At 43.5% G+C, this 27,419-nt stretch overlaps 3 protein-coding genes across 3 annotated transcripts; 2 read left to right on the top strand and 1 right to left on the bottom strand.

Moving 5' to 3' along the window:
• Positions 1–4,807: 4,807 nt before the first annotated feature.
• LOC146547592 (uncharacterized) lies at positions 4,808–9,942 on the top strand. The gene is made up of 5 exons (XM_085263770.1): positions 4,808–4,897; positions 5,089–5,379; positions 8,849–9,115; positions 9,197–9,349; positions 9,524–9,942. Exons 2-5 carry the CDS (start codon positions 5,106–5,108, stop codon positions 9,703–9,705), a joined length of 876 nt encoding a protein of 291 aa, XP_085119896.1. The 5' UTR covers positions 4,808–4,897; positions 5,089–5,105; the 3' UTR covers positions 9,706–9,942.
• A 4,082-nt stretch (positions 9,943–14,024) lies between these two features.
• On the top strand, positions 14,025–25,644 carry gart (phosphoribosylglycinamide formyltransferase). Its single transcript, XM_085263769.1, has 23 exons — positions 14,025–14,175; positions 14,342–14,435; positions 15,888–16,037; positions 16,634–16,729; positions 16,808–16,982; positions 17,620–17,731; positions 20,037–20,105; positions 20,244–20,369; positions 20,467–20,554; positions 20,634–20,719; positions 20,807–20,975; positions 21,329–21,560; positions 21,838–21,932; positions 22,273–22,382; positions 22,477–22,675; positions 22,769–23,020; positions 23,102–23,254; positions 23,420–23,623; positions 23,709–23,867; positions 24,274–24,404; positions 24,619–24,760; positions 24,848–24,963; positions 25,066–25,644. The coding sequence occupies exons 3-23, from the start codon at positions 15,893–15,895 to the stop codon at positions 25,258–25,260; spliced, it is 3,054 nt and encodes a 1,017-aa protein (XP_085119895.1). The 5' UTR covers positions 14,025–14,175; positions 14,342–14,435; positions 15,888–15,892; the 3' UTR covers positions 25,261–25,644.
• On the bottom strand, positions 25,381–27,161 carry hemk2 (HemK methyltransferase 2, ETF1 glutamine and histone H4 lysine). Its single transcript, XM_085263771.1, has 6 exons — positions 26,848–27,161; positions 26,680–26,766; positions 26,490–26,580; positions 26,336–26,419; positions 26,111–26,252; positions 25,381–26,026 (listed from the first exon to the last, which is right to left on the bottom strand). Exons 1-6 carry the CDS (start codon positions 26,982–26,984, stop codon positions 25,911–25,913), a joined length of 657 nt encoding a protein of 218 aa, XP_085119897.1. The 5' UTR covers positions 26,985–27,161; the 3' UTR covers positions 25,381–25,910.
• Between the last annotated feature and the right edge of the window lie 258 nt (positions 27,162–27,419).

The raw sequence follows: 27,419 nt of genomic DNA on the forward strand, positions 1-27,419 counted from the left end.
TAAATATCGTCAAATAATCGAGATCTCAATTTCAGTGAAAATAATCGTGATTATCATTTTTGCCATAATCGAGCAGCCCTAATATGAAATCTTCAAGCTGTGATGCAGTCTGATTAATTAAGACTTTGTATGTGAGGAGAAGGGTTTTAAATTCAGCTTTAGTTTTAACAGGATGAACTGTAGAATTCAACACAGTTGTACCATCCAAACTCAGACAGCTGGGCATCAGCACTCTGCAACTGGACTACACCCAACACACTCCAGCCTGTTAGAGTAGACAGCCGCATCGTCTCTACTCTGACGCTAACCACAGTGTCCCACAAGGCTGCATACTCAATCCACTCGTCTACTCACTGCTAATCTATCACTGCATTCCTGTGTGTGTATAAAACACCACTGTGAAGTTTGCAAATGACATTGCAACGGTGGGGTTGATCAGTGTGAACAACAAGGAGGCTTACAGGAAGGAGGTGGAACATCTGGCTCACTGGTGTGGAGTTAACAATCTTACCCTTAACACCATGAAGAACAAGGAGCTTATTGTGGACTTATGATGATACAGTGACACATCACACGCTCCACTTAACATCTAAGGGAGTGAGGTGGCAGTGTGTCTCTTTGAGCTTCTGGGAGTCCACATCGGCGATGACCTCACTTGGCACACCAATACAATTAGCCTGATAAAGAAAACCCTCAAATGTCTCCTGAACTTTTACAGATGCACCTCTGAGAGCATCCTGATTAGCTGCATTGTACTGTGGTTTAACAGCAGCTCTACAGTGAGTTGAGAAAACTGCCCAAAACATCATTGGGACTCAGCTCCCCTCCTTTGCTAACATAGTCTGGAATCACAGTCTGAAGACTGCTCACAACATCATAAAGACTCCTCACATCCAAACCACAAACTGTTCACTCTGCGTCGCTCTGGAAGGAGTGCAGGATCCTCTGCTCCCAAACCAGCAGACTGAAGAGCACTTTCTTCCACACTGCTGTCAGCCTGCTAAACTCTGATCACTGATAGCAACGCATGTATATATTGTTTGCACTTTGAACTGGATGCCAAACTTCCTTTCATTGTTTGAGTAATATACTTTTAAAATGACAGCAAATAAAATACAGTAGAATCAAATCTAATCCAGTCATTAAGTCATTAAAGACATATGTTGTACAATCATTCAACCCTGCAAAAAGAATTCAAAGAAATTATTAAAAGGCCCGAATTACTGTTACATTCATGCTCTTGATGAGTGGATATAATTGTCTGACCACAATTATCTGCTCAGCAGTGAAAATGAAGGCTGTGTGTTTCTTCATATAGTTAGGAAATCATCAACAATGCCATATAAATAAAGTTGAATTGAATTGAATTTAGACAAGCTTTCTCTTTGTCGTTTTCTGTAATTTTACAATCTTATTTCTTATAATTTAAGTCATACTGATACGTTTCTTTTCTATTAATTAAAGCAGCGATTCGTGATCCTACAGAATAACTAAGAACTGCCTTTAAAATGACATCTTCTTTTATATTAAGATGTCTCAGCTAAAAGTGCCCTTAAACTTCTTTGTTTGGACAGAAAAGTGAGTTTTAAGATTAAATTGAGCTGTGTGTGTCCTTGCCTTAAAGCATTTGTTGTTGGGCACTGTGGTCTGACATTTTGGGGAAAACTTTTGCATTATAACAAGCAATTAACAAGGTTCCGTCCTGATTTCTTATTTTCCCACCATCATTTGTAATGGTTCACTCTTAACAAATGTGAAGCCAAAGATGTGGCATTTTTACTTTTTTAACCTGCACCTCTATTTCAGTAGATGCATGAATCTGCATTAGCCTGCCTCACAGCAGTCACTGTTAATTTGTGATCAGTGCATTCGTTTATTTTATTTACTATTTATTTATGAGACGGGCACACAGCTGCATCTTCAGCTTGTATGTGTCTCTTTATTAATGGTCTGTATTCACAGAGGAAAAAACTACCTATTCATCCTCCAGCCTCAGTGATTTGCAGTTTACTCATGAAAGGCAAAGTCAACAACAACAGAAATGCATCATTAAATATGAATGACGTGTCAGTAGGTATAGGCTTTGGTGCTGTTTATATTCACAAATGTATTTCATACTTCAGAAATCTGGAAAATAAAATAAAAAAATCAAAAATAAGTGAGTGGATGGTGGAGCACCCAAAAGGTCATCCAGAGGACAGGAAAGTTCAGGGAAACGGCAGACCTCTAAAAGAAAGCGTTTCCATCCAGCTGTTTGCTAAATCAAACCGCTTTGGTGTTTCAATGAAAGACTGGGCCCGTGAAGCACGGTTTCTAAATCCTTCTCATTTAATCTCTTTAATGGTTTCAACTGAAAGTGCATGAAGGATCTACTTTTGATGGTCTCTGCATTGGGAGCGGTTATGTAACAAGTAAAGCAGGATTCAGATAAAGAGTGCGTGAGCCACTTGAGAACTAGTGTAAACAGCCGCATTAGTCCCAATACTGGAGTTCGGCTGAATGTGCCTGTGATGGCACTTGGTCACCCGTTTGGATTCACGGCTGCACAACATTACAGTCTGCTGGTAGCACAGCATTATCATATTACAGCTGCTGCATATCCACACTGTTTAATGCTTTCACAGGAAAAAGCTATTGATTCTGTACAGTCGCCGCAGCTTCCGAATTATCTGCTAAAATGACTAGCACATCCCACATTTTACCCCCACAGTATTCATATTATTCATAGCCCACTTCAGGAAAATATTGATCTGCATATCTGTTGGCAAGCTTGATAACGAAGAGCTAAAGCTTAGACGGCTTAGAAGGAAACTCCCTTTAAGCTTCTGCTACATCTGCAAGTGAAAAAAAATGGTGACGCCAAGGTTGCTTCTGTCTTTCATCCCATCCCATCTACCTCATCTCCTGGCTGGCTTATTGGCAGCCGGGTCACGTTCGTCGAGCCCGTCAGTTTTAATCACACTTTGCTTGTAGTGTTTCCAGCAGCCAGTTGCTGCAACTGAGAGAAAACCTGGCGAAAGTAAGGGTGAGGCGAATACCAACAAGGATTTTGGTGTTCGTGATTACACATGCTGATGGGTGATCCTGGATCAGTACAGATAAAGTTACTGTAGGAGAGATCAAAGCAAGGTGTGCAAGGGGAATAAAAATTAGGCTTTCTTAATCAAATACAAATCTTAAAGTCTGGGGTTTTTTCTTTTTTTCCAGCGCAGGTCACTTTCGGTTGCAAACTCTGATTCTCTTTTCCAGCCACCAGATGGCATTGAGCAGAGAGCTGGCTTACTTTATTTCCATGTGCTTCTCATGTGTTTTTGAGGCAGAGCCAGCGTTGGCTGTTTGTAGAATTTAAGTCAGAAATAATTGGGAGAACAGTGACGTCCCGTGGGACTTCCTGTTTGGATGATTCTGAGCTGACTATCCTGAACTGTTCTGTTATGCTTTTCATTTGTGCAGCGTGCAACCAGGTTGGCTCAAAATTTAGCTCAACGAGAAAAATTATTTAGCACATTAAAAGAGAAAAAGACCATCTTGATTACAGTGGCCTTGTTACACTATTTCCTTTAATGCCTCAGATTGTCTGCTCTCTGTACACTTCACCCCGATGCCCCCCCCTTCCTCCTGTGATAACCGTGCACGGCAAAAAGAAGACGCGGCCATCGGCGACGTGCTGCACGCCTCAGGCTCTTTCACAAAGCATCAAACATTGTGACACCACGTACATATCTGCTGTTACCACACATGCTGCGCTTCTGCATGCTGCAGTTGCATGTAGCCACACTGACATCTTTTGGCTTGATGGAAAACTGTCCGGGCTTTGTGGTCATGCAGTCAGCTCCATAACTTGTTAGACAAAGGCTTCAATTTTTTGTAGTTTTGCATCTGTACGCCATCGCAGTGGATTTCAAATCAAACAATCAAGATGTGACTGAAGTGCAGGCTTTCAGCTTTAATTCAAGTGTTTAACAAAAGTATTTTGCTGAGTGTTTAGGAATTACTGCCATTTTTATGCACAAACCCCCAGAAATAATTGGACAATTGACTGACAAGTAGTTTCATGGCTAGGTGAGGCCTGCTCTCCTGTTGTTTCATACTCTACACTGTAAAGTACAAAGAGATGTTGGTGCAAGTGAGGGAGGCCATCATTCAGTGAAACCAAAGATCAACCAAAGAAACCAAAGAAAAACCTGTCAGAGAGACAGCAACAACTTTATGAGTGGCTAGATGAATAATCTTGTGCATTATTAAAAGAATGATGGCCAGCTACAAACAAAGGCCTGAAAGAGCACAGAAGACAAATAAAGTGGATGATGACAAAATTATTATTCAGTGGTTAAACAGAACAACTTCACAGCATCAAACCAAGTCAAATACACTTTCAGAAAGGTAGGAGAATCATTATTAAAATCTATAAGCGATGCCTTAATGGATGTACATACAGAGACTTTACTCCGAGCTACAAACATCTGGTTACACTCAAGTACAATAAGACCAGATTAGACTTTACCAATAAATAAATGAATTTAAAAAAAATCTAAAGAGCATGCACAGTTGAAAAACAAAAAACAATTGTTTGGATACGCCAAAATGATTTAATACAAGTCTGTTGCAGATCTCCAAATACATTAAAATGCAGCAGTACTACTTTATAAACACGGTTTGTAGACAGATATGCAAACTGAATTGTTTTCGGTGTAAAAATGCCTTCAGCCTGCAGAGATGCACTTGTAGTGGTCGTGGGTCATAGCTGAAAGCGGCCAGTGGGGGCGCCAGTCGCCTCATTCCTCCTCTCCCCTGCTGGTAAAGAAAGCGGTGAGGAGCAGAACACGCGCAGTACGGGCATGCGCACACTGTTGTTGTAGCTGCAGCTGTCGGTTTGTGTCTGACAGCGTGAGAAATGGTGAGGACATGTAAAATAAACGTAAATAAATCCGTTGTTTAGACTGGCAAACACCCGAGTGGACTATGAGGAGTAATTTCGGTGCACATATGTGTTGGATCTCGTTAAGCTCTCCCCTCCGTATTCATGGGCTACATGGTTAATGGCTGCAGGTGTTTTACTTTGACTTTGTACCTTTACTTATATTCCAGGTGAGAGCCTCACCTGGATGGAGGCGGCTGTGTGTGAGGAGGTGCGGGGAGGTCGTGAGGATGATGAGGAGGCAGGGGCCGATGAAGCCATGCTGTGGTCCGTCCAGGAGGCTCTGGAGATGCAGACCCTGCAGATCGGAGCGTCCGCCTGCGGGGCCACGGCTGTGGTGGACGTGCTGAAGGCGCTCGGAGTAGACGTGACCCCGGAGGAAGCTGACCGCTGCGTCCAAACCCGTTTGCGGAGGAACGAGTCACCGTTGCCGGACTACCTGCTGTCCCGCAGTGAAGCTGGTGAGAACACTAAACATGGCTAAAGAGAGTGAGAGGGGTGTGCTTGTTTTACGCAAAAAGTGCACATAAATGTGCAGAAAATGCCGTGTGCACTATCATATCCTGATCATTGAGCTACGTTTAAGTATTAAGTCTAAATCGGGGGGGGGGGTCATACATAAGGCCTGGGGGCCAGAATCGACCCGCAGAGACTCCAGTCTGACCCATTGGATGGCTTTGGAAAATATGAAATGTATTATAAGCTTTTCTTTGTGATAAAGACCGACCCCACGCCCATTCAGATTACACCAAAATAATTTAGTAATAGATGCAGTGAAATAACAGAAAAACAACAGTTTTTCCACTGTTGACTATAGAATTCTTTTATTTTATTTTTTTGCAATGCGTCCACATGAAATAACAGAAACTACAGGAGTCTGGGCAATGAGCTATCAAATTTATTTCTGTAATTTTACACATTCATTTTTTCAAAGTTTAAACCCAAACCATGGTGCTGACAGGTTTCTTTCATTTCCTCCATTACTGTTTCTTTATCACGTGGAAAAACTGAGACGTACTGTTGAAATTGTATTTGTCTTTCTTATATCCAACTTTCCACTATTTTATTTTCCAGACAGAGAACAATTGGATTAGTCCATTCTTCTCTGTCTGTGCATAATATATATTTTTATTGCCAGGTAACTTTCATTCTCATGAATTTTTGACTACTGCAACAGTTATAGGGTGTAGGTCCTGTTTCACTGTGGATTCCCTAAGGGGAGGGAGAGGGAAAGTAGACACACATGTTCTATAAGCACACCATAACTGCTTTTTTAAGTAAAAAGCTTACATTTGAAGGTCTGCAAATGCTCCTTTGCCGTGAGGATTTGGACAGATTTTAGATGCTTCAACTTTCCATAAAAATGAAACCAAGCTCAGCAGACTGTCATTAACTTGATTAAGCATATACAAGCTGATGAAACAGAAAGCCAAATGACAAGTAAATGAATTATTTCAGCACAAGCAGGCGACAGTGGCTTTAGATCGATTCTCTTGGAGTTCCTGTTTAACCTTCAAGGGCCGGGGCTCTCCAAGTGAAAGCTGCAGGCCAGTGACAGCCCTCTGGAACACTTTATGCACCCTGTAAGTGCAAAAGTGTGTGGAGAAAAAAAGGCATTTGTATGCACTTAATCCAGCCGTAGATATTGCTATGCTCTAACACTGCAAAAAAAGTTTGAAAGTGAGCGTCTTTTCCAGCCAGTGTAACAGACTAAACCTTCCCGGCGACAAGTTAGCATGGCTTCCAGACCCCTAAATAATGATTAAAATTACTAAGTTACAAGTTCAGCAAAACTAAGTTCAGCACTTAGTGCTAAAGAGGATACAAATAATATATACAAAATAAATGAAAACTATGCTTAAATAGTTGTGGGGAAGTAACATTGTCCTTGATTTTATTGTACTGCATTGTCTGGGTGTGATGAGTCAGACAAAATGTTTTTGGGATTTCCTGACACAGCGAGTGTTGTTGAGTTCCTCTAAAGACGACTTTTTGCCACTGTGCAGCTGCACCACACACAAAAGAAACAAGTTGTTGTCTCTGCACCTCACTGTCATCTGCACCACCTCGTCCCTGCAGGCCGATTCATCTCACACAGACATGAACCCCATCACCGTGGTGTCATCTGTGGATGGTGTTGCTGTGGTGGATGGGGTGCAATCATGGAGTAGAACAAGGGACATGGCATACAACCTGTTAGGAGCCCATACTGAGGCTTAGGGTGGTGGAGATGTGGGGAGCACTCTAACTGTCTGAGTGCCATCTTACAGGAAGTCTTTACCGTTAGCTGAATGTGTCTGATGTGTGCGCACTTAAACTGGTCAGAATCCCTCTTTCCATACTGGAATATGTTTTTGTGTAAACCCTAATGAGTCTTGATTCCTCTTTAATAAGAATGTAGCAACGAGTAGTTGATGCAAAACATGAGGGTCTATTTTCTTATTGTGCTTTATTGTGCTTGCTTCTTCCAAGATAAGAGGATTTTTTTTTTCTTTGCTACGCCTTACTAAACAAATCTCAGTCCTGACTGCTGACAAGTTGATGTAATAACAATGCACGTGGTCCTCTGAGTTCTTGCAGAAGCGACATAGGCAATTAAGAAATCTGAACAAAAGCTGTCAGGTGGACAGCTTGGAGAGATGGAATTAAACTGTGATTTGTCTTGATTGCAGATCGGCTGAGCTCAGTGTTGGCCTACGTTATACATCTCACATCCCATTGAAAAATCTCTTGTAGTGCCCCTCAGTATAGTGGTGAAAACATTTGCCAAAAGGAGAAACAAACCCAGCCTGAAGAGGTCACATGCTACTGAATTCTGAGTTCCAGTCGGGGATGGTTGCATCAGGATGGGCATCTGATGTCAAATCTGTGGATCCATTCGCTGTGGTGACCCCTTGCCAAATAAGTGAGCAGCCTATTTAAGCTGCCCCTGCAAGCCTTTTTGCAACCCAGCTCTTCCTTTCATGTTGTTTTTTTTAACTAATACTATTTAATATCTGTTTTTAGTGATGCCTGCTCTATTCTGCATGGCGTTGGTGCTGGCAGTAGGGGGTCTTGCAGTTCTATATCCATCTCACATTCAAATGAAAGCGGTGATGAGGTACCAACACAGAGCAATGTTGCTAAATAAAAATTACCGCAGATGTTAAAAAAATGTCTTTTGGCTATACCTGTGCATACAGTACTGCTTTCTTTCCTTTTTCTGCTCCACGGGCTGCATAAAATGATCCCAAGGGCTGCTTTTGGCCATTTGCTTCAAGAACCCAGGGGACCGAGAAGGTTACACAGCTCAAACAGAATTGATCTAGACTATAAACCTCTGCCTGAACGGGCGAGCGTGGCTTCTGGTGTTAAAGCACTTTGAGTGGCCATTAAGACTAGAAAAGCCACATAAATGCAGTCTCTTTAGCATTTACAATTCCCTAAAAATGTGTGTTTTTGTGCAATTTAAAAGCTTCCCCCTAAATTGGCAGGTATTACACTGTAAGCCGTTGGCTCAAGCTCAAAATTTCTCACTCTCTCGGCAAGCTGTTCCATGACATTTCAGGTAATGAAATGTTAATACATAAAGTGTGGTATAGGTGCATATCTTAATTTAGCTCCACAGACAGTAATATCTGGGGTGTCACAGATGCTAACAGGGACTATAACTGCCCCGTTCTGTAATGTCTTGAACCCATAAGTGCTGCTTCCCACAAGTGTGACAGCTGGCTGCATTGCCAACCAGGCGAATTCAAAAGTACCCTATTGAATTAGACAAAGAGTTTGATGTCTCTCGCAGGAGAGGCTGTAATTGACTTTCTCGGCTCTGCTACACAGTTTTTACACCGACATTTCAGCTTCTGAGCGGACGTGACACGTACTTTTTGTTCAACTGTTATGATTCAGATGCGATAAATGTCGGCGTCCCGTTTCATCCCGCTCTTTCAGGTGCGACTCACATCCAGCTCATCCAGGGAGCGCAGGAGGCCAGCGGAGGCCAGGTGACGGGCCGATTCTTCCACCTCCACCCTAGCAGGCGAGTCAGACTGGTCCCCTGGCTCGCCCGCTGGATCCGAAAAGGCGCTGTTCCCGTGGCGACCATGAACATGCAGCTGGCTGTACCCGAGGGTGAGGAGGTGCCCGACGCCTGGCACCACCAGCTCATATTCGGAGTCACATCCAACGCTGTCTTTATGACCAATCCTTTAGATGTAGGTGAGTAAGGGAAAGGAAATAGCTGCTTATAGGGAAGAGGAATCAGCTCCTCATGCTGGTGTTGGTTATTGTGCGTTGTAGTAAGCGAGGGAGAGGTGCACCAGCGACTCTGCAGTGAATCCATGTTGCTGATTCGTCGAGAAGACGTGCTGCAGCGACTGACGCCCGACTGCTCCCTGTCGGGCCTCTCGGAGAGCCAGTCCGACCCACGGTGGAAGGCCCTGGATGTCGAGGGTAAAGCAGCAGCTCCTTTTCACTGAATTGGTATTGAAGAAGACGAACGTCTATTGTTTCTTCTCGGGTTGGACAGTGCAGCATTTGTTACTCACAACATGGTCATCATGGTGTTCTACATTTACATTTTGTGCCCGATGTGATATTTGACACTGTTTTTCCTGTTTTCCTCAGGTCAGGTGAGGCAGATGGCCACGGAGGAGGAAGGAGAAGAAGAAGAAGAAGAAAATAATCAGCCCAAGATGACTCACATCAGGATCCCTGCAGCATACAGCTCAGGCGTCACATTGTTTGCCATAAGAGAGTCAGAATTGGGACAAGAACTCCTCGATGCTCCTGAACTCCCTCTGTTGTGACCGCACTGCCACATGTGGATGGACTTAAAGCTTGAAGATCTATTTATACTATCAATAACACTTTGTATTGATCCAAATGTTTAAGATCAGCAGATTTAAATCAAAGCTCAAAGTGAACTCTGACTTTCTGTCCATTTTTCTGTGGCAACATTGATTAGAAATCACATTTTAAGAGATGTACATGTTTGTATCTTTGTTTTAAAGACAACATCATTAAAAGCCCCCACCCTGCTCTCAGCCCTTATTTGCTAACTTTACACATCTCCATGTTAACTTCAAAATTGACTTTCAGAATTTATTGATCGCTTGCAAAAAGCAATAAATGGCACAGCTCCAGCATGTATTTCAGAGCTGTTATGTGCTTTTGTGAAGAAGCTTCTATCAGCAGGTTAATCTCCTGTGATTGCTTCCAAAGCCACATTAAAAGTGATGGAGTCGCTGCAGTTAGGGCGCTACAAATCGCTACAGTTGAGAAGGAAAAAACTGTCACACTTGCATGAAAAGTGGATTCTTTTTGTATAACTTATTGTTGGGTCTGTGTTTCCACAAACCCCGCTAATTCTAGAGACGTATTCATCATGAAGAAAACAAGACAGTCGATCGATCGATTACTTGTGCAAGGGAGGCCTCTCATCTGTGTCCAGCACGACAATGACCCCAATGGTGGCCTCCTCTCGCTGCCTTTTATTGACAAACTTCAAACAATAGTTTACTAAACACCTCCCCTTGCAACCCCCTTTGGTTACAAAGACAAGGACTGTATGTAAATGTGTATGTGTGAACTTCTGTAAGAGTGTGTGTGTGTGTGTGTGTGTGTGTGTGTGTGTGTGTGTGTGTGTCAGACCTCCTGCTGACCAAAGGGTCGTAAACGCAGGAAGCTTACATCAAACGAAGCAGATCTTCCAGATAGGATATATCTGCAATAAAACATTACAGCCCCCACCAGAACCTCGAGAATCTGGGGGGAAGGACAGTGGAATTTCTTTCATCAGAGTTAAAACACTGTACAAATGGTAAACATAAAAATGACAAACATTTAACAATTCAACTCTAACACTTATTATGTTGTGTTTGTTATCCCAGCTTGATATGGCTGTGATCGTTCCTAAAGTTTGTCAGTGTTTCCTGAATCGTTTTTTAGAAGCTATGATCAAAATTAAAGAATTTGTGGATAAAAAGATATTTTTTAAAAAGCCTGCATTAGGTTAACATTATAGGGATGCCAATAGCATTATGTGATGGTTTGAATGTAAAGTTCAGAAGTTTGCATAAACTATCCATGAGGATGAATATCATGGTAATTTGGGGCTTTTAAGTAAACTGTTCTTTTTCCAGGGTGGAATGATTGTACAGTATACATCTTTAGTAACTTGTACAAGTTTCTCTAATCCGCACGGGCTAACAACATGCATATACATCCGCTAATATTTGGTTAAATGTCCCTAAGCAAGTTGCACCTCAGCCAGATGCTTCTGGTAGCCATCAACAATCTTCTGACATAATTCTGGGCAAATATTTCACCACTCTGGCAGAATTGGTATTGAATTGAGTTCAGTTAAAGTGGTTTGCTTCTTGGCAAAACACAGGTTTTATCCCTTGTCCACAAATTTTAAGCAGGGCTTTGGGAAGATTTTCAGAAGCTTAATGGTAGTCTGCGTTCTCTATTCAAAATGCACGTTTCATGTATTTAACATCATTTACTTGTTGGAATTTGAAGTACACGGAGTGAAGGTTGATTGGCCTAAAGAAGGCCGGCAGAAAGATGATTGGACTAGACCGGTGATCTCACAAAAGTGGAAAAGTGGAAGTGATGTAAAGCTCAAGCTTTAGTCACCAAAAACACCTGGGAAGCAGACAGACATGTGAAGTTAAAGAATTTGGAAGTAGCCCTTTATCATTCCATCCACTTTGTGCAATGTACAACTGGCAGCAAAACAGCCCCACAGCACGATGCTACCATCGCTATGCTCGACAGTTGGTACAGTGTTTTTAGGTTTGAAAGCTTCACCTTTACTACTCTAAACATACCACTTGTCATTGTGGCTGAAAAGCTCAATCTTTGTCTCATCTGACCATAAAACTTTTCTTGAGAAAGCATATAACTAGTCCAGGTGGGCAGCTGCAAATTTCAGTCAAGCTTGAAGGTGTCAATTTTGGAGCAGATGTAAAGCTCTGGCAGCATCATTCTACACTGTGTGGAGTGACGCTGTTGCACCAGAAACCAATTTCCTCTCGTGAGGGTAATACTTTAGGTTTTCTTCCAGATCTTGGCAAAGTAGTGACACATGTGAATAATGTACATTTACATACAAGTGATGATACTGTTGTCTTGCAGTTGTCGTTCTCTTTAATCTTCACTGAGTTCCAGGACTTGCACATTGTTCTGAGTACTGGTTAATTGTGTTTGTTGGTTCTTGTTTCTTTTGCATCTCATTTACTGAGTTGTTTTATGTTTAATATATATTGATTTATGGGTTTATTTTGCTTTAGTGGAGGGTTGCTCCACTATGCTTGCAGAACAAGTTATAAACTTTTTGGAAAAGAACAATGTTCTGGACATTTTCCAGTCTGGTTTCCGCAAATTGCACTCCACTGAAACCGCTTTGCTTAAAGTGTCTAGTGACATTCTGATGGCAGCAGACTCTGGAGAGTACACTGTTCTGGTTATGTTGGATCTCAGCTCTGCTTTTGATACTGTTGATCACAGCATCATGATAAATAGGCTGATGGACCTGTTTGGGATTACTGGCGTTGTTTTAAAATGGTTTATGTCATATCTATCTGAGAGATCCTTTACTGTCTGTATAAATCATGTGCTGTCGGAAACATCAGTTCTGTCTTCTGGGGTACCTCAAGGATCTGTTTTAGGTCCTATTCTCTTTTTGCTGTATATCCTCCCTCTAGGCCACATTATCAGACGTTACAATAATATTTCTTATCATCTCTATGCTGATGACATTCAGTTGTACTGTTCTTTCAAAGCTTCTGAGTTGTATAAATTGTCTTGTTTAAATAATTGTCTGTCAGAAATCAAACAATGGTTAAATGACAATTTCCTTCAGTTAAATGCAGATAAAACAGAAACTTTGATTATTGCACCTGATCACATGCTCTCAGAAATTAGGCAGCATATCAGTTTTTTAGACCCTTCATTTCAGTCGAGTCTCAGAAACTTAGGTGTTATATTTGACAGTTCGATGTCTCTTGAGAAACACTCTAAACAACTTGTCCGGAACTGTTTTTATCATCTAAGAAACATTTCTAAACTCAGGCTACTGGTGTCAAAGGCAGAACTTGAGATGATTATTCATGCTTTTATCTCTTCTCGTTTGGATTATTGTAACGGTCTTTTTACGTGTCTTAACAAATCAGCTCTGGATCGCCTTCAGTCTGTACAGAATGCAGCGGCAAGACTTTTAACTGGTACAAACAAGAGGTCACACATTACTCCAGTTTTGGCTTCTCTTCATTGGTTGCCTGTAAATTTTAGGGTTCATTTTAAAATTTTAGTTGTAACTTTTAGAGCTCTGCATGGTGAAGCTCCCCAGTATATCTCTGACCTGTTGAAACCTCATGCTTCATCCCGAGCACTTAGGTCTTCAGGTCAGAGGCTACTGGTGGTCCCACGTACTAGATTTAAAACACGTGGGGATCGGGCTTTTCAGGCACTGGCACCTAGGCTGTGGAACTCTCTGCCGTTGTCTTTACGCTGTCTAGACTCTACTGACTCCTTTAAAAAGCAGCTGAAGACATTTTTATACAAACGGGCTTTTAACTAATTTAATTAATTTTAACTTGTATGTCTGATCTTACTGTAAAGCACTTTGTGATTTTTATCTGTGAAATGTGCTATATAAATAAATTTTACTTACTTACTTACTTATGCTTGTGAGGGCTAGGTACGTGTGGTGGAATTCCCTCTGATGCATGTGAGCATACACACCGGGAAATGGGTATTACGCACCATTTAAGTTGCAGTGAGGATTGTAGACAGACTACACAGGATCATTTTACTGAACCTTGTTATTTTAAGTAATGTTTGTAAATAACGTGTCTTAATTAACGGTTCGGTATTCCCAGCCCTGCTACTTAAGAAGTTCTTTTTTTCAGCTCTACAATTTTAGTGATTTTGTCCAATAAACTTTGTTTGATGAACTTGACCTGCCTTGTCTCTGCCCGATAATAACGAGCCTGTGTGCCTTTTATAACTGTTACAACGTTTGCGCCGGCAATCTCTCCTGGGGTGTTACACCAGGTGTTGCTGTCATCACCATCTAGTTAGTTGCCTTTACCGGTTTTCCTAATTCGAGTCGCCACCATTGACTGTGTTTTCTACAGTCAATGGTCGCCACACTAGCACGAGATGGCGAACAAACTACAATTCCCATGATGCACTTGCCAGTTACACCCCGAGGAAGTTGTAGAATTCCCTAAAAAAGTGTCCCAGATTAGTTTGTACAACACATAAAGGTAAGCAGCGAACACAAACGCCGATACACTTTGTTATGCTTCGTAGCACTTTAAGCTAACTTTTCGTAGCGTTTGCTAACGTATAGTGAATATGTATTTGTTACATTGGATCCACGTGGTGTGTTGTATGTGTGTGTGATGACATACTTTGCATCCCCTCGGTCAGTCAGCGGGCTGGGAGCAGAGGCTACACGTCTGACTGTTGTCCTGGTCTGGGCTCCGGCTAATTCCTGTTTCACACATACACTTAACACGCGCAGGTAAGTGTTAAAATGGCACGCGACATGCTCACTTTACCCAGTTTAACGCGGTAATGTCGCTGAATGTACTCTTAGTGGAAAAGAATGGGATTGAATGCATTGCACAGACGATCCAAGAAAGTTTATTAGAAATGCAGTGGATGTTTTTTTTTTTTGTTATTCTAGAATAAATGCATGGATTTCTGTGTACATGCTGCCACCTTTTCACTGTTTTCCCAGAGTATAGCAGTGAAATTCATTCATATACATTCTGGCACATGCCAGTGCAGTAATACCAGTTTCAAATGCATCATTTTGCGCAGCATGTTGTGTAACAGCGTATAAACAGCTTTGTCAGTGAAGGTTCTCAAGAAAAAAAAAAAAGCTTTCTTAAACCCTTATTGGACTCGTGCATCTTAAAAGCGAGTCACATGAGCGGAGTGATTTCAATCAAACCCGATGATTTGGTTAATTGTTGAGCATGCGCAACCACTGTGCAACACACACGCCTTTGTGTTGTCTTATCCCTGAAGTCACTGCACTGATGCAGTGTATCTGCAAAAACTGGCCTTTACTGTAGCAAACCATGCAGTTGCACAACCTCCCAGGGTTCAAGGAATGGGTTTCAGGTCAGCGCACATGGGGATGGTTTAAACTCTGACCCCAGTTTGTTTGATTTCAAGGGCCAACAAACAACTTTGTAGTCCCTTTCAGCTGTTTTATATCCGTATCCTGCTTTCTAATAGATTCCCAATAGTTTGAAGTAAAAGGGATATGTTGGACTTTTTTTACGTATTGGTCACATATTGTCTTAGTAACAGTACTTTGACTTTATCACCCCAGACTGCTCTTGTAAAGGATTGTAAACTCTTTCCTTGGGGAAGCAGTTGTAAGGAACAGCTGTTTAAGGCCTTCGTTTGTTCTGTTGACTGTATTAAAAAGAGGCCAGTACTGTTCATTTTCAAAGACGGCTCTCAGTGCCCCCTGACTGATGTCTGTCCTCATGCATGCGATAGAAGAATTAAAGGTGTTTTTACTGCTACTACAGTGTCTGCTAGCTTTGTTAATTAAATTTCCATGACAGGGATTTTTTTTTAAAAAATGCGTTGGATGAATACTCCAAAAATGGAGGGACTGCCGAATAACTGCCCAGCCACACTGTGGCTGTTATGGTTTTATTTTTCTATGCAAATTGAGCCTGTGTTTCCACTTGTTGGTGATTTAGCCTTGCCTGGTGACCATTCTGTGTAATTGTTGACTTGTGTTTATGTTCTGCTTGATTGGATCCTTGTTACCGCGGCGATACAAGATAATATGAGAGCAGCAGGCTGACTGAAAAGGTCACCGCTTCCTCGCAGCTGTGCAGTTATAGGTCACCGTTTGCATGCAATTAAATTGGCACGAGTGCTGTCAATTAAAGGTGGATGACAAGATGAGTTTTGGTGGTGGTGTTGTTCTTCTTTTGCCGCTCAGGTGTCATGGCAGGGCGGGTGCTGGTGGTTGGTGGCGGCGGGCGGGAGCACGCGCTGGCGTGGAAGCTGGCCCAGTCGCCACAGGTTCAGCAGGTTCTGGTAGCGCCGGGTAACGCGGGCACGGCCGGCTGTGGAAAAATCAGCAATTCTGGTAAGTGGGAAGTGTTTTCTATATTAATACTTGAGTGACGGGCAGCTTTGTGAAGATCAGGTGTCCCTCTGAGACACAAGCGTTCAGACAATTTTCGAAGGTCTTGCTGTGGCGTAAATCACTGCACCTTTTACACATTTTCCTAACAAAATGAAAAGAAATGAAGGATGACTGAAGACTTATGCACATCACATTAAACCAGAAGCTGCAAAGCATCAAATCTGTAAATCGGAGGAATTGGCTTGCCTGCTTTATGCAAGGGTAGCTGCACAGATTCCACACTAAAGCTGCGATATGACACGTTTTTGCACTTTGCCAACATTCTAAGTTTCTTATCTTACAGATGAACTTCTTTGCGTTTCATATCCTTCTTCATTAGCGTTACTCATTAAGAGCTTTAATAAATATAGCACAAACTTTTACAGCACCTCTGTTTAAGGTGACGATGAGGACGCTCGCACAGATATGTATTAATTAATGCACTGATTGAGTTAATTACATAATTAGCCTAATGGGATATGCTCGGTATGACATGCTGATTACACCGTCAAGCAGCTGAAGACTGAATGATGTCTAAGTGCTCACACTCTGTGCAGAGGTATCAGTGAGCAACCACACCATCCTGGCTCAGTTCTGCAAGGATCACCATGTGGGGCTGGTTGTGGTCGGACCTGAAGTTCCGTTGGCAGCAGGTAAGTGCCGGCCGTCTGTTTAAACTTGTATGATGGGTATGATTTTTATATTAAATGCACCTGTTGCTTCTCTTTCAGGTATTGTGGATGACCTGACGGCCGCAGGAGTTCCATGTTTTGGTCCTTCAGCCAAAGCAGCTCAGCTGGAGGCCAGTAAGAGCTTTTCCAAGGCCTTCATGGAACGTCACGGCATCCCCACAGCTCGCTACGGGTCCTTCACCGACCCCCAGCAGGCCTGTCACTACATCCGCACGTCAGTACTATAGAAGGATATGTGAGGCAATACACTTCATTAAAGTTACAGTTCTGGTTTTGGACTGTTGAAAACTCGTCTTGGTCCAGCTTAATTGAAGAAGTAGTTGGGATTGGAGATGGGGTTTTCTGTTTACGGTAAAAGACTGTCTATGGCTGCGAAGTTTTGTTTTTAGAGCCGTGAAACGCATAAAAAGCGACACCGTGAAAGAAGATGGAAGTTTCCTTCCTCAGATGGTTTCATGAGTTAATGATCTAAGATGTAATGACCGCCTTTCTGATGAGCGAAGCCGCACGGAGCAATCCGGCATAAACAGATTTGTTACTTTTATCGACAAAGGGGAGGGTAAAAGGGGAAAAAAAATGTCTTGCGCTCAATGAGAGCCGTTTCTCTGGTCATGTAAAGCATCTTGGGCAGAACAACAGCTGCCATATTCTGACAGCCTTCATCCATACGGATCGCAAACCCATTCCCCAACAGCAGCGCGCACTGCAAATGTTAAATGGTGCACAAAAAAAAACATTTTATGCTCAGTATCAGCATCTGTTCAGTGTATGTCTGTGGCGGCAGCGGGGAGGCAGAGAAAAGATTCCTGTTGCACATTATCCAGGTTTATTTCATCTCTTTGATTCTCCAGGGCCGACTTTCCAGCTCTGGTGGTGAAGGCAAGCGGTCTGGCTGCAGGGAAGGGAGTGATCGTGGCGCGAGATCAGGACGAGGCCTGTCAGGCCGTGATGGACATTATGAAGGTGTGAGGCTATTAAGCAATACTGCAGCTCTTCATTAATCCCTGGCCTTATGTTATAGCAAGGAGGGGAAAGAGGGGGAAATGGGCAGCAGTATTTGGCTAAAATTTTTAATTGAAAATAGATGAATGAGTGTTGTAAAAGCTTCCTTTTTGAATATTCAGTCACAGCTGCCCACAGAGCAGTCCTCCTAGATCAGTGATGTATGTAATGTTCTCAATGCTCATTTCCCAGCACATTTCTGGGCTACTTAAAGCTGCTGTAATCATTATTTTTATATGAATGTTGGACCAAACTGCTTTGTGTATATGAAAAGGGTGGGAATTAGTGCCAACTCTGCTCTTCCTCTTAATTTCACCTTTATGTTGTAGCTGTGCTGTTATGGCGCACTCCTCAGTCTTTTTAATGTCTTCAGATGCAGATTTTACACCATTTGCAGACAATGGACCTTGTTTTATTTATTTTTGAGAAGGACATGGTTCAGGGGCCCGTTCTTCGTACGTCGCTCACTACATCCAAGACCAAACCATCGCGCTAACCGTGAGCTCGCTAATCCGGTTCCCCGAACACACCTGCTGTTGACGATTAGTACAGCTGGACGCAGTAATGTGACATCACTGGGTGTCGTAAAAGGGGCTACGCATCGATAGTAGAAACATTGATCGGCAACCCTCTGATTGGTCGGCGAAAATGTCGACGGAGCGCGCTCGGCTCGGTATTTTTCGGCAGCAGAGCAAGAACTCTTGAGTGAGGGATTTCAGGAGTTTCAGAGTTTAATCAGAACGCAAGGGAACACTGCAAAGGCTGCAAAAGCAAGGAGAGAGGGCTGGCAGAAAGTTGCTGACAAATTAAACTCGTAAGTAATTTAATAATAACAATAATAATGGAGTGGATTGATATAGCGCTTTTCAAGGCACCCAAAGCGCTTTACAATGCCACTATTCAGTCACTCTCACATTCACATTTCAAAAGTTTTGAAACGGCTAAGGAACAAAACTGACTTGGCACCAACAATGTCTCTGTCTCAAACAGAAAGCTAACGTGTATTTCCTGATGAAGTATAACGTTAAACGTTGCTACTGTGAGCTGAAACTTTCTGCCACTTAAGGAAAAAAAAGAAAATAATTTGCCATCCGTAATTCAAAATTTCATGTTACTTCATTTAAATTTTAATGTAATAATTCAAAATCACAGTTTGAGTTTACCAACTTGACAAAAAAAAACATGTTTTTGTCAGTTTTGAGCTATGTTGAAGTTTCAGTTGCCAAAAAACAGGGGGAGGAGAAATGTGGCAGAAACAAGCTTCCATGTTTTCAGGTGTTTTTCTTTTTTGGAAGTATTGGGAAGTAATTTTTAAACAGGAATGCAAAACAGAGTATGTTACTATATTATTGAGAGTTATTTACTATTAGCATGAGGAATGTTGGAGGAATTTTTCAAACTATTCCTGCAATAAAACACAGAAAATACCTCAGTAAACATTAAAATGGGATTTCACAAACTAACAGTTTTAAGTCTGGAGTTTGGCATTGGGGTGGTGACCAGGGTTGGACGAGAGGGTAAAGTGCTATTCTAGTTAGTATTGAGCATCAGTAGAGTGTAGCAGTGCAGGCACAGATGACTGCTCATTAATGTTAACATAATTTAGAATATTTACTCATCAAAAAAAACCCTGCAATTCCAGCTGGAAACTCTGGAATTCCGACCTACTCAGGAAAGCACGATTAAGGTCTGCTTCACTGAGTATTCAAACACGTTTCTTCCAGGTCAAAGTCATCTGCTTTGATCTGCTGCATCGTGTTTCCTGTTGTGAGCATCCAGAAGTGCTGCAGTGAAGTGAATTATAACGTGCTACTTTTTTCTTTCTTCTTTCAAAGTGATGGCAGAAACATGCTACACAGCTGTCGTAATCTGTTACCATTATTTTGTGTGCTAAACAAATCCTGCAGTGGATTATATTTCTGTAGGCAGCTCCTCATTTTTCTAGACTTTGGTGTGCCTTGTTTATGCAAAGCTGCTTCTCTGCCCTGTATCCTCCCAAAAGAAATTGAACTGCAGAAGCCTTTAAACGCCTTTCTTCTTCTCTCTCAGACTGTTTCCCTTTAAAGCTGCACAGCAGCCTCAGGTGCAGAGTCGCCTGGTTAGTCAGTAGAATAATCGCTGGTGGAGTCTCAGAAGTTTGTTGGGGTTTTTTGTTTTGTTTTTTGGGGGGTTTTTTTACCCGATATATTGAGCTGTTGAAGAATTTTGGGGGAGGTAATTGGATCTTCCAGTGTCAACAGTTTGCTGTGTTTACTGTGCGCTCAAGGATGGAGCCTTTGGATCTGCAGGGGAGACGGTGGTGGTGGAGGAGCTTCTGGAGGGAGAGGAAGTATCTGTGAGTGCAATAGTTTAAGTTAAAGTCTGAGAAAACTTAAACAAACTTAAGAATTTTTTTTATATACATGTGCGTGTATATTTTTTTTCTTCCATCAAAATTGGCAAACTGCTTATCCCGCATGCTCTGGTTTTGTAGTGCCTGTGTTTCAGCGACGGCCACTCGGTGTCACAGATGCCCCCTGCACAGGATCACAAGCGGCTGCAGGACAGTGACCTGGGCCCAAACACAGGCGGCATGGGAGCTTACTGCCCCACCCCTCAGGTAACGTTAACTGTAGTCGTGCTGCACCACCCTGTTTGTGCTCTACTTTAGTTTTTGCTGGCTAATGGTTAAGCTGCTTTCTGTCACTGTGGTACAGGTGAGTCAGGACCTGCTGCAGCAAATCACAGAGACTGTTCTGCAGAAGACTGTGGATGGGATGCGTGAGGAGGGAACACCCTATGTGGGTGAGTACCATCTGTAGTCAATGTTTGCTGCAGCAGCCTTCATTTATTTTCACTTATCGTTTATGCCCTTGTCTTTCAGGCGTGCTGTACGCAGGCCTGATGCTGACAGAGCGGGGCCCGAAGGTGCTAGAGTTTAACTGCCGCTTCGGAGACCCCGAGTGTCAGGTGTGTGTTTCACAGGCAGACGTCCACCTTTGCATCTCCTCTCTTTAAAACTAAGCGTTTCTCTCCGCTCTTGCCATTTTCCTCCAGGTGCTGCTGCCGCTGTTGCAGAGCGACCTATATGAAGTGATCATGAACACCATGAATGGCAAACTGGCCTCCAACGCCCCCGTGTGGCACCAGGACAGCTCTGCAGTCACTGTGGTCATGGCCAGTGGCGGTTACCCCGGCTCCTACAAGAAAGGAGTCGAAATCACAGGTACAGGAAATCCGCGATTTCAGCAGGAGTCTTGTTTAAAATCGTCTGTGAGTGAAGATGGAGTGTGGCTTCACTTTTTCTGTGAGCCTCTCAGTCTGTACATGTGCAAAACTCTAGTTCCTTTTTCCTTCATGTTAATGTTTCAGTCTGTGGTTCTGTGGATGTAATAATTCTGCAATCGAAAAAAAAAAACATGCACATTTTATTGCAAAAAATGATCAAGTTAATGTAATGCATTAATTTCTGCAAGTGCTTTACTGAAAACACTACATCTAGATTTTTGGGACATGTACTGTGTTTGCGCACGTTATAGTGCTTGGAACTATTAGTGTAACACCTTGGCTCCTCCTCAGGGTTGTCCCTGATTCAGGACATGGGGCTGCAGATTTTCCATGCCGGTACAGCCTTGAAAGAAGGAAGCGTGGTCTCCAGCGGCGGGCGGGTCTTGTCTGTCACTGCAGTGAAGTCGTCTCTGGAGCTGGCCCTGCAGGCGGCCAATCAGGGTGTGGCGGCAGTTGGCTTCCCGGACGCGGTGTACAGGCGCGACATCGGTCACCGAGCCATCGCTCACTTGAAACAGCACAGGTGTGTGTGTGGCTAAAAATTCTGTTGTGCTTTTGTTCATTCCTTTGCTGGATATCATGTATTTGAATAATAAACTGCGTCCTTGTTCTTCTTTCCGCGGGTATTAATTTTCATCTTCAGCTAATTAAGTTGTCATGTAGCTGATCTAATTCACAGTGAGGAATTCCCGACTGATTTTTAGCCTCTTTCATTAGCTTCACTGTGATAGCAGCTGCAGACCAACACGATATTACCGACTGTCACAGTTCAGTGAGTGCTGATCAGTTGTCTCTGACAGAGGTCTGACCTATAAGGACAGCGGTGTGGACATTGCTGCCGGAAACAGGCTGGTGGACGTGATCAAACCCCTGGCCAAGGCAACTTCCCGTTCTGGTAATTTTGTTCTTATCTGCAGAAATTGAACACAAAAGGAAGAAAGGGTTTGTATTGTGTTTACACACAGCTTATGCGCTTGTATCTGTGATCGAATGTCAAACCCACAACATTGGGGGGAAATTGTTTAAATGCCACTTTGTAAACCTCATTTTATTTTCTTCCTCTTCTGCTGATGGAAACCTTTTTTCTAATTAGAAAACGCGTTTTCCTGCCTTTTCAGTAATTGTAGTCATTAAATGCTGTGATTTTTATTACATCTGTTTTATTCAGATAAAGCAGCCGTAGTCTAAACAACAAACTAGAACGAATGAGTCACTTGTTTTTCTGTCTTTGCCAGGATGTAATGCAGAGCTCGGAGGCTTCGCTGGGCTCTTTGACCTGAAGGCGGCTGGATTTGTGGACCCGATCCTTGTATCTGGAACAGACGGAGTTGGGACTAAGCTCAAGGTGGGATTTCAGTCCTTTAAGGAGAATAGAGCCTGTAAACCTAGCAGTGTTTGGATTTTCTTTTAATTTTTTTTTTTCTTTTTTAAATCATCAGATCGCCCAGGCGTGCGGGCAGCATGGCATTCTGGGTCAGGACCTGGTGGCCATGTGTGTAAACGATGTGCTGGCACAGGGTGCTGAGCCGCTCTTCTTCCTCGACTACTTCTCCTGTGGTAGCCTGGATGTGGACGTGCCCGCCTCGGTGGTCAGGGGCATCGCAAAGGCCTGCGAAATGGCCGGCTGCGCGCTGCTGGGTGAGAAACAAGACATACCATTTGAGGCTTATGAGGTAAGGTAGATCCGGTCTTGACGTTATGTTGAGTTCATGCCATCTGCTTCTGTTGCAGGTGGTGAGACGGCTGAAATGCCGAGCGTCTATCCTCCGGGAGAGTACGACCTGGCCGGGTTCTGCGTCGGCGCAGTGGAACGAGGAGCTCTGCTGCCCAGACTGGGGGATATCTCTGAGGGGCACATGCTGATTGGAGTGGCCTCCTCTGGGGTTCATAGCAACGGCTTCAGTCTTGTCCGTAAAATCCTGGAGAAGGCAAAGCTCAGCTACAGCTCCCCTGCTCCCTTTGGCAAGTCAGGACAGACTGTTGGTGAGTCAAAGAGATGAAGTGTGCCTTTCCTCCAGGTTACCCTTAACAGTTGAACTCAATTGTTTGTAATTCTGATTCCAGGGGAGGTTCTGCTGACTCCAACGAAGATCTACAGCCCCCTGCTCCTGCCAATCCTGCGCAGCGGTGCTGTCAAAGCCTACGCTCACATCACAGGTGGGGGACTCCTGGAGAACATCCCACGGGTGCTGCCACAGGAGCTGGCTGTGGATTTAGGTGAGACGAAAGCACAAACGCAAACTATAGCATAGAGACAACGACCTGAACAATGTGGAGAGGAAGAATAAGAATGTATAAAAACACTTAACAGAAGTGTTTTTATATTCAGCACAGTTGCAGCACCTCCTGATTGATTATTTACACGGTTTATGCACGGTACAGATGCCTCTCAGTGGAGCATCCCCCCAGTGTTCTCCTGGCTCCACAAGGAAGGAGGTCTGAGTGAAGAGGAGATGGCCCGCACCTTCAACTGCGGCCTGGGAGCGGTGCTGGTGGTCGCCCCCGTGGACGCTCAGAGGGTCCTGAGCCAGCTTCAAGCCCACGAGGAGGCCTGGATTGTCGGTTCGCTGGCCCACAAGGAACCTGGTGAGACTGTGAAATGCTGATGCTTAAAAACAGGCTGGCGGGACAGAAACAAAAGAGACTAAAAATGAACTTTGTGTTCACGCAGGGGCCGAACCTGTGGTGGTCCGCAACCTGAAAAACAGCCTGCTCAATGCGGGACAGGCCTCCAGCAAAGAGGTGGCAGTCGAGGCGAATGGGGGTTGTCACGACAACAGCATGGTACCACGCAAGAGGACAAAAGTAGGCGTTCTCATCTCTGGCACAGGTGTGTTTCTAATAATGGTGAAATGAGTTCATGCAAGTACCATTTGAAAAGTGGTTTAGGAAATCTGTGTGTGTCACATAAAAGCAACAGAAGAGTTTATAAGTCTAACATTGCCACTATCAGGCGCAATGTTTCAGTGACAAAATATCATCTAGACAAGGTATTTGCAATTTGAAAGTCATTTTGTTTTCCAAAATATTGAAGTACAGTGTCAGGTGAGGACGTCTTCCTTCTGACTAATTGTTTTAAATGTATGCGGCTGGAGAGAGGTCACATGTAGTGTGCAAAAAAGCGAAGGAGAAGAGAAGTTGTATCCTTGTATGTCTGCTCCTTCAGAGTCAAGATAATGAAGGACCATATTTTTTAAACTGGTGTCTAAAAATAAATGACTATTCTGTTCTCCTAGGCACAAACCTGCAGGCCCTCATAGAGCAGGCCAAGCGTCCGTGCAGCTCAGCTGAGATTGTGGTGGTGATTTCCAACAAACCAGGAGTTCAAGGCCTGAAAAGAGCATCACTGGCTGGCATCCAGACCCGGGTAACAACCAGAAGTAGCTTTTCACTTAACTTGGGGGGGGAAAAAAATGCATTTATGATAACTTTGAGTGGGGTTTTGGAGATTTAAAAAGTCTGGATGAGCTCACTGATGTGAGTTTGGAATTAAATGAATAAATAAATACACCCTAAGCAGTGGTCTGATCCATGTGTGCACACTTTCTGGGGGAAAAACCTGTCTGTCTGGCTCTGAATAGGTGGTAGACCACAAACTATATGGCAGCCGCGCAGAGTTCGATGGCACCATTGATCGCGTGCTGGAAGAATTTGGGGTGGAGTTGGTGTGTCTGGCTGGGTTCATGAGGATCCTCACTGGAACCTTTGTCAAGAAATGGAATGGTAGGCTCCCTGAAGCGCATCTTTTCTTCTGTGAAATATCAGAGAGATTTAAGTTTTCTTACAGTTTCAGTGCGTTTGTTGTCACAGGTAAGCTGCTGAACATCCATCCGTCTCTGCTACCCTCGTTCAAGGGTGTGAACGCTCAGAAACAGGCTCTGCAGGCTGGTGTGAGGGTCACCGGCTGCACGGTCCACTTTGTAGCAGTAAGTAGGAGCTTGTGTTTAGTTCAGATGTGAAAACCAAGAAGCAGAGTCGTGGGAGGCAGGAAAGTTTAACATTTTGCTGTGGCTTCTGTACTCGATCAGGAGGAGGTGGACGCAGGAGCCATCATCGTGCAGGAGGCGGTGCCCGTGCTGGGTAGCGACACAGAGGAGAGTCTCTCCGACAGAATCAGAGAGGCCGAGCACCGAGCCTTCCCTGCAGCTCTGGAGCTGGTGGCGAGCGGCGCTGTGAGCCTTGGAGAGGATGGACGCATAAGCTGGAAATCTCACTCAAGTTAAAATAAAAAATTAAAAAAATTAAAAAATTAATAATAATAATTATGTGCTGTTTACAGCAATTCCAGTTTACTTCCGTTACACAAAACTGGTTTTAGAGAAATTGAGGCACTAACAGAGTGATGAGTAGAAAAAGTTTACTCTTTAAAAAGTCTTCAGCTGACTTTTGTACACATGTGCTGTAGGGTCACTTAAAGCTTTTGAAAAAACCCAGATAAATGACTGCATTAACTACATTCCACATATCTTGTAGATTTGCATTGGACTCACTAAATAACAGATTTAGCATGATGAGCCTTCTTGTTACAGTATCTGAATGCTTGATTATGAGGTTTTGAATGTTATCATTGGTGACTTGATAATAAAAACTGTGGTTGAATGCAAACAGTCAATTATAAGGATTTCAATCATTTATTTTTATAGTGGCTGTTTTTTGTCCATGGCTACATGGAAGGACATTTAGGACTAAATGTCCTTCCATGGAGCCAGCTTGGATTAAAAATATCCTTTGACTGATCCAATTCCTTGCAGTTTTCCCATGCTGTTCGTCCTCTGGAGATTCAACAGCTGTCCAGTTGTCCATGATTTGCTCTTGTTGAATTCTACCTCAGGGGCTAAAAGAAATGCATCCTGGACAAACATGTCCAAGGAGGTCATGTTTGTTGGTTCCTGTGGAAACGCAGGACGGACAGCCTCTCGTTTCTCGCTCTTGTAGACAAACAGGACTCTCCCTTCAAGCCACTTTGGCTCAGTAGGTGGATGATCTCCTCTGGTTAAGAAAAAGGGGGGGAAACAACTATTCAAGCTTCAATTCCTTACAATGAATAATTTGCAATGAATAAAGTCAACCAACCTGGATCATTCTCAGCAATTGTGATGAGGTAAAACAGCCCTTTATCGGACAGCAGCTGCACCACAGCTGGCAGAAATCTGTCTGTCACCTCTCGCCCTCTCTCCCCTCCAGCCCAGGCGGCTTCGATGCCTGTGCTGCCCACCTGAAAAAGAAAACCCACTGAGTAACTGGAGGTTAATGCACCATGCCTGAACTTCATTAACCCTGCTGAGCTATGTGATGCACCTCTTCTGAAGGCGTAACCACGTAGGGAGGGTTAAAGAGGAGTATGTCCACTTTCCCACACAGCTGGGGGAGAAGAGAGTCAGCCTGCAGGAGGAACAACATTCAGATATGCAGGTTGTGAAAACCCCAAACCATAAGAGCAGCTGAAGATTACCAGGTCTGTGATCACCGGCTGCAGGGACACCCTGTTACAAGAAGCAGTCTCTGCTGTGCATTGTGCTGCTGCAGGATTCACATCAGTGCAACTGAAACATAAATGCATGCGTACATGAAACTGGATGCTATGTTCTACATCAGTAAGTCCCATTGGCTGGACATTGCTGCTAGGTACCAGAATGGCTCACATATATAAAGCCGAAGGTCCCACCACCGACGCCAGGAATGCAGACACCACTCCTGAGCCACTGCCCACCTCCAAACATACACACGGGCTGAAAACGGTGAAGAGGCAGTTAAGACTCTGATAAAAATGTGTGTGTGTCTACTGGAAATAATACTCGATCTATGGCTACCTCATCCGCTGTAGCCGGTCTGCGTCTTTCTCCAGAGCATCAATCAGGAGGAAGGAGTCCTCCGCCGGCTCGTAAACCTCTCGGAAGTCTCCTCGTCCAGCGTGGGAATAAAGCGGCGTGGGGTAGCTCGTACTCATGCTCACTCTACAGCTCACTAAATATCCGCTCCTCCATCTGCTGGCCCACACTAAGGAATCAAGCTCGGCAGAGCCACTATTTAATGTTTGATGACAATATGCCTAAACTCATGCTAAAAATAAAGGTAGCTCAGCCCCGGAGACGTTCTTGCTGTACTTCCTTATAGGGCTTTGGAGTTGACGTCACGCCGCAGTGTATTGTGGGATCGCGGCGCCATGTCAGAAGGCAACAAATCAAAACAAACACACTGGCCCTTTCTCAATTCTAAGTACGCGAGTGTGATGCATTTGTTAAATGATTGAGGTAAAATTTTATTAGAAGATTTCACCACCAATTATAATCTGCAAATAAATAACAAAGAATTTCAAAAAATTACTAAGGCTATCCCTCAAAACATTCTATGTACAGCATATAATCTTTTTCAAAACCCTGAC

This window comes from Mchenga conophoros, linkage group LG23 (genome assembly GCF_057382185.1).
Source record: "Mchenga conophoros isolate Kocher_MC1m ecotype Shallow Benthic linkage group LG23, M_conophoros_male_GT1.1, whole genome shotgun sequence".
Lineage (NCBI taxonomy): Eukaryota > Metazoa > Chordata > Actinopteri > Cichliformes > Cichlidae > Mchenga > Mchenga conophoros.